The following is a 12,974-nucleotide window of genomic DNA, read 5'->3' as shown; positions in this document are numbered from 1 at the left end:
CAAGGGCTGAGTTAGCAGAAAAGATTGAGCACTGATAATCACTTAGATGTTTGCAGATATAAAATTCAGTATACCTTCTATATTATATGAATTTTGTTCTATTTCCAATTCAGTTATGAATAGAAGCCTGTTGTCTGTACTTTAACAAACGTAAGGTCTTTGGTCTCTATTTCACAATCTGATACTACTAGGCCTTGAAAGTAAAGTAACATAATGGTGAACGTAATTTCTCTTCTTTGCCCAATTTATGACCATGTTGCTTCTTGAACATGACTATGACTCTTCTTGCGCTCCTGTCTTCATTTACAGACTTCAGTTCCTTTGATACAATTTTCTTCATTTGCTGGTCAAAGTAACAACGTTGTTCAGTTGAACATCAGCAGGTATCTTAAATATAGGAGGTGTGAAGGAACATTCTTGGGAATGCCTTCCATGGGTGTGCCCAGCATAAGTTGGTACATGTAATACTCAACCAAGGATTAAAAATGCAAAGTTCCTTCCCTGAGTAATTCTTGCATCAAATTCAAAAACAACTTCAGAATGGCAACAGCGCTAGAAAGTTAGGAGAAACTAAATTAGTGTAAAGACATAGGAATATTTGTTTTGTATTTTTACATGTGCATGAAGTGAGATGGTATTTATTTACTTTGATATAAATGACATCCAAACACTAGCCAATAAAAAGTGACTTGCTGACATGACCAATTTCATGGATATTATTTTTTATAGCCCTCGGATGTAGAATTAACAAGTCAACTGAAGTGTGTGTCATATGTAATAACTCTTAAAAGAAACTGTAAAAATATGGCATTGCATTTTGTTCGCTTGTATACAATTGTGCTTCATAAACATTTTACTTTCATTATAAATCACTGGTGTGACAGATCAAGATAACACATTATGATATTCTGATTGGATGTAAATCAGTTGACTGATCTCAAAAATCTCATTGAATCTAATTATTATTTGAATGCATTTCAATTTTTGAATGGAAGTGAAGTCATGTTGCAGCTGTATAGGACATTGGTTAGGCCACTTTTGGAATATTGTGCACAATTCTGGTCTTCCTCCTATAGGAAGGATGTAGTTAAACTTGAAAGGGTTCAGAAAAGATGTGCAGGAATGTTGTCAGGATTGGAGGATTTAAGCTACAAGGAGAAGTTGAACAGGCTGGAGATATTTTCCCTACAGTGTCAGAGGCTGAGGGATGACCTTACAGAGGTTTATAAAATCATGAGGAACATGGATAGAGTAAACAGACAAGGCATTTTCCCTGGATTGGAGGAGTCCGGAACTACAGGACATAGGTTTAGGGTGAGAGGGGAAAGATATAAAAGGGACCTAAGGGGCAACTCTTTCACACAAAGGGTGGTGCATGTATGGAATGAGCTGCCGGAGCAAGTAGTAGAGGCTAATACAATTATAGCATTTAAAAAGACACCTGGATGGTTATATGAATAGGATGGGTTGAGGGATAGGGGCCAAGTGCTGGCAAAGGGGACTGGATTAATTTAGGATATCTGGTCAGCATGGACGAGTTGGACCGAAGGGACTGTTGCTGTGCTGTACATCTCTAAGTCAGTAAAAGAAGTTCCATTTATGCAATGCCTTTCACGACTTCAGGATATCCCAAGCTGATCACTTTCAATGAAGTACATTTGCTGCTGTAGCCCCTTATTATGTTTCACTGAAATAGTGGCCAGATCATATTTTAATTATGACGATAGGAGATCAGGACAATTTCTCTCCTCCTCTTCAAAACACATTACAGATCCAATGGAGAAGACTGAAGGGGCCTTAACTTTAATATCTCACCCAAAAGATGGATTCTGAAACCATGACACTCAGTACTGCAATGAGATTTCAACCTAGATTATGTGTTTCTGTCTATGCTGTGGGGTTCAAAGATGAGAGTGCTACCTGCAGTCCAGAGCATACCAATTGTAAATAGCAAGGAAACAAAACAATAGATGATCAGAGTTATCACAAATAATTGAACCTGTAAGTAAATCAGGTTAGGCCACCATTCATGACACAAAAAAAAATTAATTCAGACTTCCACAACTCAGGACATTTCAGGCAGACTATGACACTTCAGAAATTGAAGTGGTGCAAGTTAGTAGAGTTTGCCATCCTATGACCTAGGTTTGAACTCAATCATAACTGACAGACAAGAGTGAAGTTCTCTGATTTCAAAGTCTAAATGCTAGCAAACAATTTGGTTTATCCCAATCTAGCTCTCAGCACAAATCTAATGTTAACTGTCAAGTGGTTTACATTTTCTAACACAATCAGACTATTATTTGCATGCTATTAAAAGATTTGGTACCAAGGCATTACTTTTTAAAAAGTTTGAGATTGAAGTGACAAGGATTGAATGCTGAAGTGACAAACATCAAATATTCAGCAAGAACCTGCTCAGTGACGCCCAGTGTGAGTTTCACCAGGATCACTCAGCTCCTGATTGCAGTACAGCCTTGGTTCAAACATGGACAAGACAGCTGAATTCCAGAGGTGAGGTGAGAGTAACAGCCCTTGATGTCAAGGCCGCCTTTAAGTTAGTATGGCATCAAGGAGCCCTGGTAAAACTGGTATCAATGGGTATTGGAGGCAAACACTCCGCTGGTTAGAGTCATACCTAGCACAAAGGAAGATGGATGGTCAGTCATCTCAGCTCCAGGACATCTCAGGGTAGTAGCCTAAGCCCAACAATCCTCAGCTGCTTCATCAATGATGTTCCTTCTGTCATAATGTCAGAAGTGGGGATATCCGCTGATGATTGCAGTGTTCAGCACCATTTGCGATGACTCAGATACTGAAGCAGTCCGTGCTCAAATGTAACATGATCTGGACAATATCCAGGTCTGGGCTGAAAAGTGGCAAGTAACATTTGCACCACACAAACACTAGACAATGAGTATCACCAATAAGAGACAGAATCGAGAGTGGGGTGCTGGAAAAGCACAGCAGGTCAGGCAACATCCGACCAGCAGGAGAACTGACAACGTGGGCAACAGCCCTTCATCAGGAATCCTTCGATTCTGATCTCCAGCATCTGCAGTCCTCACTCTTTCCTACTAATAAGAGACACTCTAACAACCTCCCCATGACATTCAACTGCATTATCATCACTGAATCCACCACTATTAATATCCTTGGGGTTACCATTAACCAAAAATTCAACTGGACTCACTACAAAAACAGTGGCTACAAGAGCAGGTCAGAGACTAGGGATACTGCGACGAGTAACTGACCTCCCTACACCCCAAAGTCTATCCACCATCTTCAAAGATTAAGTCAGGAGTGTGATGGAATACTCCCCACTTGCCTGAATAGGTGCAGCACCAGCAACACTCAAGCAGCTTGACATCATCCAGGCTCCCACTTGAATGGCACATCTACAAAAATTCAATCCCTCCACCACCAGTGCTCAGTAGGAGCAGTGTGTGATATCTACAAGATGCACTGCAGAAATTCACCAAAAATCCCTACTCCCACCTAGATGGACAAGGGCAGCAGGTATTTGGGAACACCATCACCTGCAAGCTCACCTTCAAGCTACTGAACACCCTGACATGGAAATATACCACTGTTCTTGAACAAATGTTGAGTCAAACTCCTGGAATCCCCTCCTAACCAGCATTGTGGGTCAACCCACAGCAAGTGGACTGCAGTGATTCAAGAAGGCAGCTCACAGCAGCAAATAGGGAGAGGTTATCAATGCTGGCCAGCCAATGACGTCCAAGTCTCTCAAATCAATTTAAAAAACTAATTTTTGCCAATAAATGCTAATAAGAGCAGCCCAGCCCAACAGAGGAACCACGAAGTTAGATGACACCCATTTTATTATGGACAGTGCTATTATGTTAAAAACAGAATCGCTCACTAAAGCAGCGCAAGATGTTTGGCAACAAAGAAGGTAAATAATGCACCATCCTCTCAAAGGAGAGAGGTCTTTTTATCAGAAAATCTTCAATAATTTTATTAAACCTTAACCTATCGGCACACATTCAGGAAGCCTCCTGCATACCTTCTCATTTCCAAAGGTTTTCCAGAAACTGCTTGTAAATTTGAAATTCATTTAATTCTCCAATACAGATACAAATACTATCAGCAAGATATCAAACTCCTTCCATTCGTGTGTATTTCAGTCTTAGAAATATTTAAGACAACATAAATACACTGTTGTGCAAACAGGCAATTCGATAGTTACTCTCCTGTTATAAGTAACCCACAACTCAAATGGAAGTGTTTTATCCCCCATCAAGTCTGCTTTAATTCCAATTTAAATCACATTTTCAGATGGTGTGTTGACTTGTTTTAATGAATACTCAGGAATGAATCCTCCTTATTAAAACAAAAGCTGTTATGAAAGATACCACTTACGATTCATGGAGATGCAATGAAATATTCTGCATGGTGGGCGAAATACGTTTGTTATGCTGTACTCAGTGCTCAAAAAAAAGTTAAATAAATGAATGTTTATTTTTAAGCAGTAGCTGATTGTGATATATTGCAGATATGCTATTAAGAAATCAAATAGATACTGCTGGGCAATCTTACATAAATAGATTAGGTTTAAAGTTTTGTGACAGAACATGCTCTTCCAATATTAATACCCATGATTTCATGGTACAATCCCCAAGTGATTAACTCTCATTTCAAGTGTGCTGAGGAAGGTGTTGAGCCCATAAGAATATTGGCCAAACCCAGGAAGCAAATTATCTGTGCACGTCCTAATTCAGTACAGTGCACTCTCACAGTACTTTAAATGTAAAGCTCTCAGTCTAGAGTTGTAATCCCCCAAGGTAAAAATCCCTCTTTTCAATCAAGCTTTTGGTTATCCCTCTCAATAAGATGATTTACCTGGTCAATACTTAATGAATTTCAATATTCTACTCTTTCTGTTAAATATATTACAAAAATGAAACTTTCTGAATATTGGACAAAGTTTTGTGTTATGTTAATTCTAACTCAATGATCAATGTATTAGGGATGGGACATTTAACAAGGTTTAACAAAGTGCTCTTTCACTTCAACTCTTTCCATGCAGTTGTTCCACTTTTTAAAAATATTCTTAATTTTAGTAACAGGATGTGGACATTGGTGGGTCAGCCTGCAATTATTGCTCATCCCTAACTGCCCGGAGAAACAGTTAAGAATTACGTGTAGGCCAGGCAAGAAGGACAAATTTCCTTTCTTAAATGAATTAGAGGAGTTTTTAAACAGAAATCAACAGTGCTTACATGGTTGCCATTAGGCTAACTTTTAGTCTAGATTTTTATTGCAATTCAAATTCTATTACAATTTTATTGGAATTCTCATCATCTGTCGTGGTCGGATTCAAACACATAGCCCCAGAACATTAACCTGGAGTTTTAGATTACTAGTGCAGTGAAATTATCGCAACTCCCCTGCCTCCCCCTTTAAAAGACATACCTTGATAGTTTGAGCAGTTTTCTGCAATGCAACAGTATAAGTTTACATGAAGTTTAATTGAACAGGTTTAACTGGCTTTTATGAACAGGCTCCCCAAAGTTCAAATTTTGATCTCTACAGTTTCCAAATTGATCACTGTAATTTGCTAATAACAGAGTACTTCACCAATAGCATGTGGGTCTCAAGACTTCAGGGGCAAATAGTTTTAACAGAATTGGTTGAAAGGTGACAGAAACAATTCAATTTTCAGAATTGTGAATTTAGAAACAAAATCATGCACAGGTTGTTATACCTGACTAACTTGTAAGGCCACTTCAGAGGGCAATTAAAAAGTAATCATTTTGGTGTGCAACTGGAACCAACAATAGGATCGCTATTTTAATCTCTTAATCGATTCTATGTGCCAGTTATGCCTTTATGGTAATTCAACACCTTATACTTGCTTTTATTGACTCAAATTTTTAGAATTTTGTAAACCAGAGTGAAGTCCTTCATCAGCCATGGAAAGATAGGAATGTTCTCAGAATTATTACTCCAGGCCTCAAGATTACAAATTCAGTAACATAAATCAATACACTATCAAACTCTCACTACCAGCAGTGAAATTTGAGAAGACAAGAAATGGAAATATAAACACAAAGGAATGATGCAGAAGATCAAGCAGGTGCTTAAGACACATCTGTGTTCAGGTAGATACAGCATTAAAATGTTAACAGCCTTTTGGTTTGTTTACAGTTCCATAACATATTATCGAGGGCATATGATAAATTTGTTCTAAATCAATAGTTAGACAAAAACAAAGAATATTGAGGTCATCATTTGGTTGCTCAATTTTAGAAAATACATTGAAGTCAGTTCATTCTACATTGGTTCACCAGAATTATACAAGGGTTGAGAAGCTATAGACAGACTTGAAATAAGAGAGAAAAAAAAAACCAGTGATACCGCTACAGGTGGTTTAATCTAGTTTCCTTCAGATTACGGCTTTGGAAAGGTTTACCGTGGAAAGACTAGTTTCACCAAGAAAAATTAGTGATGAGAGGACATCCACTGCCACCAAGAAAGTGAAATCAGATATGGTGAGGAAAATTGGTGGAAGGTAGAATGTTTTACCAGAAATGGTTAAGGCAGATACAATTGGAATCAACAACTTGCATTTACATTGGATTGTTAGCATTGTAAAGCATCCTAAGGCACTTGGGATCAGTATCAAACAATTTGACTGTGAATCACTTCAGGGAGGTAACAGGGCAAACAACAAAATCCTTCAAAAATGTAGACATCGAGCAGCAAGTTAAAGGAAGAGAGAGACAGAAATGTGAAGGGGTTATGGAAGCAATTCCATATTTCCAGTTTACAGTCATAAGTGCAATTACCAATAATTGAATGATTAAAATTGAAGCCAGAATTGGAGAAGCACAAATATGAAAAGATAACTACAAGACTGGAAGGTGCAAATAAAACTAGCTTCACTTGGATTTAGCCAAGAGGAGACCTAAACACATTGGGCTGAACGATCTAAGCCATAAACATATTCAGTTCTAACTTATGTCTGTCAAATTACTTTCTGGATTGATTACAGAACTGTGCAATTGGTTATTATTTCCTAGAAATATTTACCGAGGATTAACAGAGAGCTTTTTAAAATACTAAATTTTTATACGTATTTCCTCAGCACATGTACAAGTTTCAGAGAGGAACAGTGAGAAATTAATTATGTGGAAATGGTTAAAAAGAACAGTCTTCATGTTTGAATTCTGTAAAAAATACTTCAATTGGATTAGGTTTATCCATTCGCTTAAAAACAAAATTTTAATCTCAAATAAATAGGTTCAAAAACTTTAGGTCTGTCTGGTTCATTACATTTTATTCAATTCCTAAACATACATACCAAAAAAGGTTCAAATGGAATGAAAGCAGGGTAAAAAGTAGTTATAACTTTTAATAACTATGTCACCATATCAAACCAAATCCAAAATTTTGACTGCATGTAGCTAGTGGGGAATACAAATGTATTTGAAAATAATTTTTGGCCAAGTGATCCAAATAAGGTAGAAGTGGAGTTGAGAAATCCTGCATCATTGTTTTGTTCTTCCTCTGGGAGAATGCAACTACTTTGAATTCTAGTAGGGCACGGAAAACTTGCAACCTAGTTAATTTACAAAAATCAAAATGCTATGGAGTTACACAATTAAATAACGTTACAGATGTGGATACCAGTGATATACTGCAAAGGAAATTTGCTAATGCAATCTCCAAAATTCTCCTTGTCTCCAGAAAATTTGAAACTGCTTTTCTCTACAACACTTCATTTGAAAATTAACTTCCTTTACTACTTTTTCAACTGAGTATAATATGCAATTTATAACGCTAATGTAATCATTGATTTTTTGACACTCTGATATCGATTCCTGAGCCTTTCAATTCATAATTTATGACACCATTCTTTTGCTTAACTACTGCTAGCAGCTATTCCACCTCCAGTCCCACTTTTCACTCACACTCTCCTTAGTTTAGCAGCAATTTTAACAGATCAAATGATATTCATAGAGTTAAATACACAAATTCTGCTAATTTTAAGTGTGTGAGTAATTCTCAGTTTTATTCCCAACCGCGACAGACTGCTTACCCCACGTGCTCCTGTTGTCGTCTTCCGATCTCTGGACCACCTAGGACATTCACTGCTCTTCAAGAGATGCCCAACGTTGCTCTTCAATTGGCTGTCATGCTGTGTAGAACTTATCCCACTGTCCTGCAGCTAATCCCACAATCCTCAAAGACATAGCCTTCACTAATGTGTAAAGCTCACTAGAAACATACAGGTGCGAGACATATGTGTCGAGGTTAGGGTGGCATAATGGTTAGTATTGCCGCCTCATAGCACCTGTGGTCGATTCCAGCTTCAGTTGATGATCTGTGGGGAGTTTGCACATTCTCCCTGGGTTTCCTTTGGGCGCTCTAGTTTCCTCCCACGGTCTAAAGGTGTGCTAGCTAAGTCACAGTCATAGGGCATGGAAATAGGCTCTTCTGTTCAACTAGCCCACGTTCACCATGTTCCCAAACTAAACAGTCCCACTTGCATGCATTTGGCCCTTTTCCCTCCAATCCTTTCGTATACATGTGTTTATCCAAATGTCTTTTAGATGTTGTAACTGTGCCTGCATCCACCACTTCTTCTGGCAATCCACACATTAACCATATTGTATAAACAAATTGCCCCTCATGACCATCATAAAACTTTCTCCTCACACCGTAAAAATATGCCCCCCAGTTTTGAACTTCCCATCCTTGGGAAAAGACCCTAATATGCTCAACCACATGTGCATAACAATTTCAAGGGATTGTGTTTTTAAATAAGTTGGCTGCGTGATAAGAAAAAAAAAGAGGTAATTCTGTTAGGAACCATCTTTGTGCTCTGAATTGTCAAATGGCAATTAGGAATCACATGAAAATATTCCCAGTTGCATGTTACACTTTAGCGTGCTCTCACCAATCATTTTGAGGTTTTTAGTGAGTGCATTAAAAAAAATTACTTAGTTGCTAACATGAGTACTGTAATATCATCTATTTTTCTGATAAGGTTAAAATCAATATACAAGTGTTCAGCTTCCTGTGACAGACATACAAAGTTTCCACAACACTGCAGTGGATGCATAAATGTAATGACATCCCCACCACCTCTTGTAGACAGGTTTACTGGTAGGTGTCTTTTCCCTAGGATAGAGGATTTCGAGACAAGCGGACACATTTTTAAAGTGAGAGGGAAGAGATTTAAAAAAGACAATGAATTTCTTGAGGAAGTGGTGGATATGGGCACAATTACAACATTTAAAAGATATTTGGATAAGTTCATGAAGAGGAAAGTTTTGGGGGGGATATGAACCAGGAGCAGGCAGGTGGACCTAGTTTACTTTGGGATTACATTCAGCATGGACTGATTGGACATAACGGTCTACTTCTGTGTTGTATGACTATGACTCTTAATTAGTTAATTGAACTGAACATGGATACCATATATACCTTACCTGTGTCTGACGACTCAAGGTCAAAACGCATCACGCAATAAAATTGTTATAACGAAATTCAGCCTTAGGCTTCTGAAGACAGGCTGTGCTCATTCTTCTGCAGCTTTATGAAGATCAGTACGAACTGTTGACAAGAGCAGGATTGCTGCTTTTTTTTAAAAGATGAATAACATCCATTTGTGTGCAGCGCAGCAGATGACTACTGCAGTTTTTCCAATAACATAGCTAACCATTACAACAGATGAATGAAATTAAAAATTCCTTTAACCCTTTCTGATGTTGCATTATATCATCCCATTGATTTTCAGGCGCCAAACCCAAACTATTATGTTACTAGTACTAAATAACATTTAAATATACATACAAAAACTAAACATGCACATGTGCATTTGAAATAATACATCTGTGCACACTTTATCCTATTATAAATTTCTACACTTAGTTATAACCCATGGCCTCATCATGCTGTATGTTACACAAATTGGACCCCTCATACCACACCATAGACAGAAGACCATCTTTGGTGGGCTAGGGGAGTTTGCAGTTAGAATTGCTGTGTGTATGTTTACATATCTTGTTTTTCCCAGTTACCATACCATGAAAATTTGTTCCATCAATCCCACAAAGGCCAGACCAATAAATTTCTTTAGGGCATGGTGCAGCGGTTCCTTGGCAACCAGAAATCCTCTTCAGTAGCCAGAGTTGTTTCTAGTAGTCAGATCAACTTCAGTTGTCAGTGGACTTATAATGCTCTTTAGGTGAATATTTATCCTCCCTACATAAAATGTGTAACAACATTTTTGTTTCTATATTTAAAAATTTAATAAATCATTTCACTACCACTTAAAAATTAATTTCCACTTGATGTAATTTGCATTGACCATGCACCAAGCTTCATACTAACCTGCTGGTTGGCAATTTCATTTTATGATAAATCTGAAGCCAGTTGTTAACTATGTCTATTCCCTTGCATCATCCTGAAAAAAACTGTGCAAATGACTTGCTTGGGCGATGAGAAGTTGTGCTCAGCTCAGCTTCTGTTCATTCTCTGCATTCAACAATTATTATTGCTATTTGATGAATATATGACTATTAAAGAAAAACTACTGAAAGTACTGCTGCAATCACTTTGGCAAGTTTTTAAAACTTAAAATGTATTTCAATACACTAGAACTCTTAGTGCAAAACTGTCTGGCCTGGTCCAAAGGTTCCTGAAGGCTAAGTATCAGACTGCATCTTGTGTTTATCTAATATGCTGGTTAACCAAAACACCAAAGAAACAGAATAAAATTCTCCACAAAATTTACATATTTGAAACACTACTCTGATTTCTAAGATTTCTCAGAAGATACTAATTATAGATTATATTACTCCTTTAAAATGAGGTTAAAAAAATAAATCAGATGGTATTAAACAATGTTGTCTTCATATAACTCCTGCCATCTGCTAGGAGTGGCACTTTGATAGGGATCAGTTGGCTGATTTCCTACTTCCTGTTGTATTGTATCAGTGGTTGCGAGGAGAATTGAATATAAAAGTAGAGTTTATTCTTCAATTATACATAGTAATGGTGAGACCAAATCAGGCAGACTGTGAATAGTACTAGTCTCCTTTTTAAAGGAAGAATGTAATTCATCAGAGACAGCTCAGAGAAGATTTATGAAACTAACTTGGAATTGTCAGGTTGTCTTCTGAAGGAAGACTGGACAAGCTCGGCTTATATCTGGAGCTTACCAGAGTCAAGAGATTTTTGAAATGTACAAGATCTTACAGGGAACCTTACAAGGAGTATAATGAAAGGATGCTTCTTCATGTGGTTCCCAATGTGTGAATCTAGAATTACAGGGTACTGTTTTTAAAAAAAAAGTCACACATTAAGACAGCTGAAGAGACGGTTTTCCTCAGAGGGTTACGATTCTTTGGCACACTTCCATCAAAATGCAGTGGACACAGAGTCTTTGAATACCTTTAAGACAGAGGCAGACAGATTCTGATCAGCAAATGGGTAACAGGCAACTGAGGGGATGTGGGAAGTTGGAGTAGTCAGATCAGTAATGATCTTTCCAAATGGCAGAGTAAGCTCAAACAGCCTACTCCTAACCCATCATATTCATTTCTTTTAATTAGTTATGAGCACATTTTGCCGTTTCAGTTGGTGAAGAGGAGCAATGCTCAAGTTAGGGAAAGAACAGATAAAAAGAAGGCACAAGCCCATAATAAGGAATTCATTCAGATCACCCAAATTTGTCAATTCTTCAAAGCTATAGAAACAACTAACTCATGTTAGATTGAAATAATAACAGAAAATGCTGGAAATGTTAAAAAGATCAGGTACTGTGTGTGGTGGCAGAAACAGAATTAATGTTTCAGGTCAATAACTTTACATCATCATCGATCAGTTATAACAAAAGGGCACATATTTGAAATGTTAACTTTGTTTCTTTCCACAGATGATGCTTCATTCACCAAATATTTCCAACATTTTCTATCATTTTAGATTTCCTGCATCCATATTACTTTGCTTGTGTTCTAATTGGACAGTTTGTTTTGTTGGGGGAAATGAAATAATGGAAAATAAACCAAATGTTGAAAATTACTGGATGATACATACACGATCTGTAAAAAACTGAAGTGGACATCAGAGTCTTTTCAGGTTTTACAGCGTTGTAATTATGATCAATCGTCCAAGTCCCTGCAATATTGCTTGACACAGTTTCTTTTTGTGGCGGCACGGGGCTCTTATGGACCAATACCACCAACTTTTTATTCGGAAATTCTTTCGCATTTAATTCTTCAGCTTTGATTGGACCCAATGTTAGAGGTTTCGAACTTGCCTGTAACAAAATATTTTAAGACAGAAAATAAGTCACAGCACAAATTCTTGTCATGCTATTATTCATTTTATGACTCTTCTCGCCCTCTTAATTAAATATCAATCATTAAATCTTTTTCTCTCTCATTGTTTCCAAGTACTTTAATGTCATGATAATTTTTAACAAGAGTACACAATCCAAACTCTGGAAATATCAGAGAAGTGCAACATCAAGATTGCAAATTTAGTGTTTAGTATCACTGTCTCATCTGTATATCCAACAACTAGTCTACACCATGGGACAAAAAAGAAACTTCATTTCAGTTTTAAAGACCTATTCAATGTTCAGGCAGAAAACTCAAGCCTCTGGTGTTGATCTATGTTTTCCTCATTTTCACAACCAATAAAAGACCTATAAAAGACACATCGACCATAAGATGCTGGAGCAGAAGTAGACCAGTCAGCCTGTTACGTGTGCTCTATTGCTCAACAAGATCATAGCTAATCTGAGAACTCTCAACTCTATTTTCATGTCTTTTTCCCACAACCCTTGATTCCCTTATTGATTAAAACCCTACCCCAGCTTGGAATATACTTAATGACCCAGAACTCAACAGCTGGAGGTAAAGAATTCCATTTCACTACCCTCGGAAAATTCTTCCTCACCGGTCTTAAATAGGTGGCACCTTACTCTGAGG

At 37.4% G+C, this 12,974-nt stretch overlaps 1 protein-coding gene across 3 annotated transcripts in view; it reads right to left on the bottom strand.

Annotated features, from left to right (window-relative positions):
* The window catches only part of LOC140462824 (death-inducer obliterator 1-like), a 176,588-nt gene that overhangs the window by 59,220 nt on the left and 104,394 nt on the right, over positions 1–12,974 (bottom strand). For all 3 annotated transcript variants that reach the window (XM_072556167.1, XM_072556168.1, XM_072556165.1), the window contains one exon: positions 12,076–12,298. In XM_072556167.1, the coding sequence (XP_072412268.1) occupies positions 12,076–12,298 (223 nt within the window). The remainder of the gene's footprint in view (positions 1–12,075; positions 12,299–12,974) is intronic.

This window comes from Chiloscyllium punctatum, chromosome 37, assembly GCF_047496795.1.
Source record: "Chiloscyllium punctatum isolate Juve2018m chromosome 37, sChiPun1.3, whole genome shotgun sequence".
In the NCBI taxonomy this organism is placed as follows: Eukaryota; Metazoa; Chordata; class Chondrichthyes; order Orectolobiformes; family Hemiscylliidae; genus Chiloscyllium; species Chiloscyllium punctatum.
The sequence above is the reverse complement of the archived record's forward strand: the minus strand, read 5'-3'. Positions and strand labels throughout refer to the sequence as shown.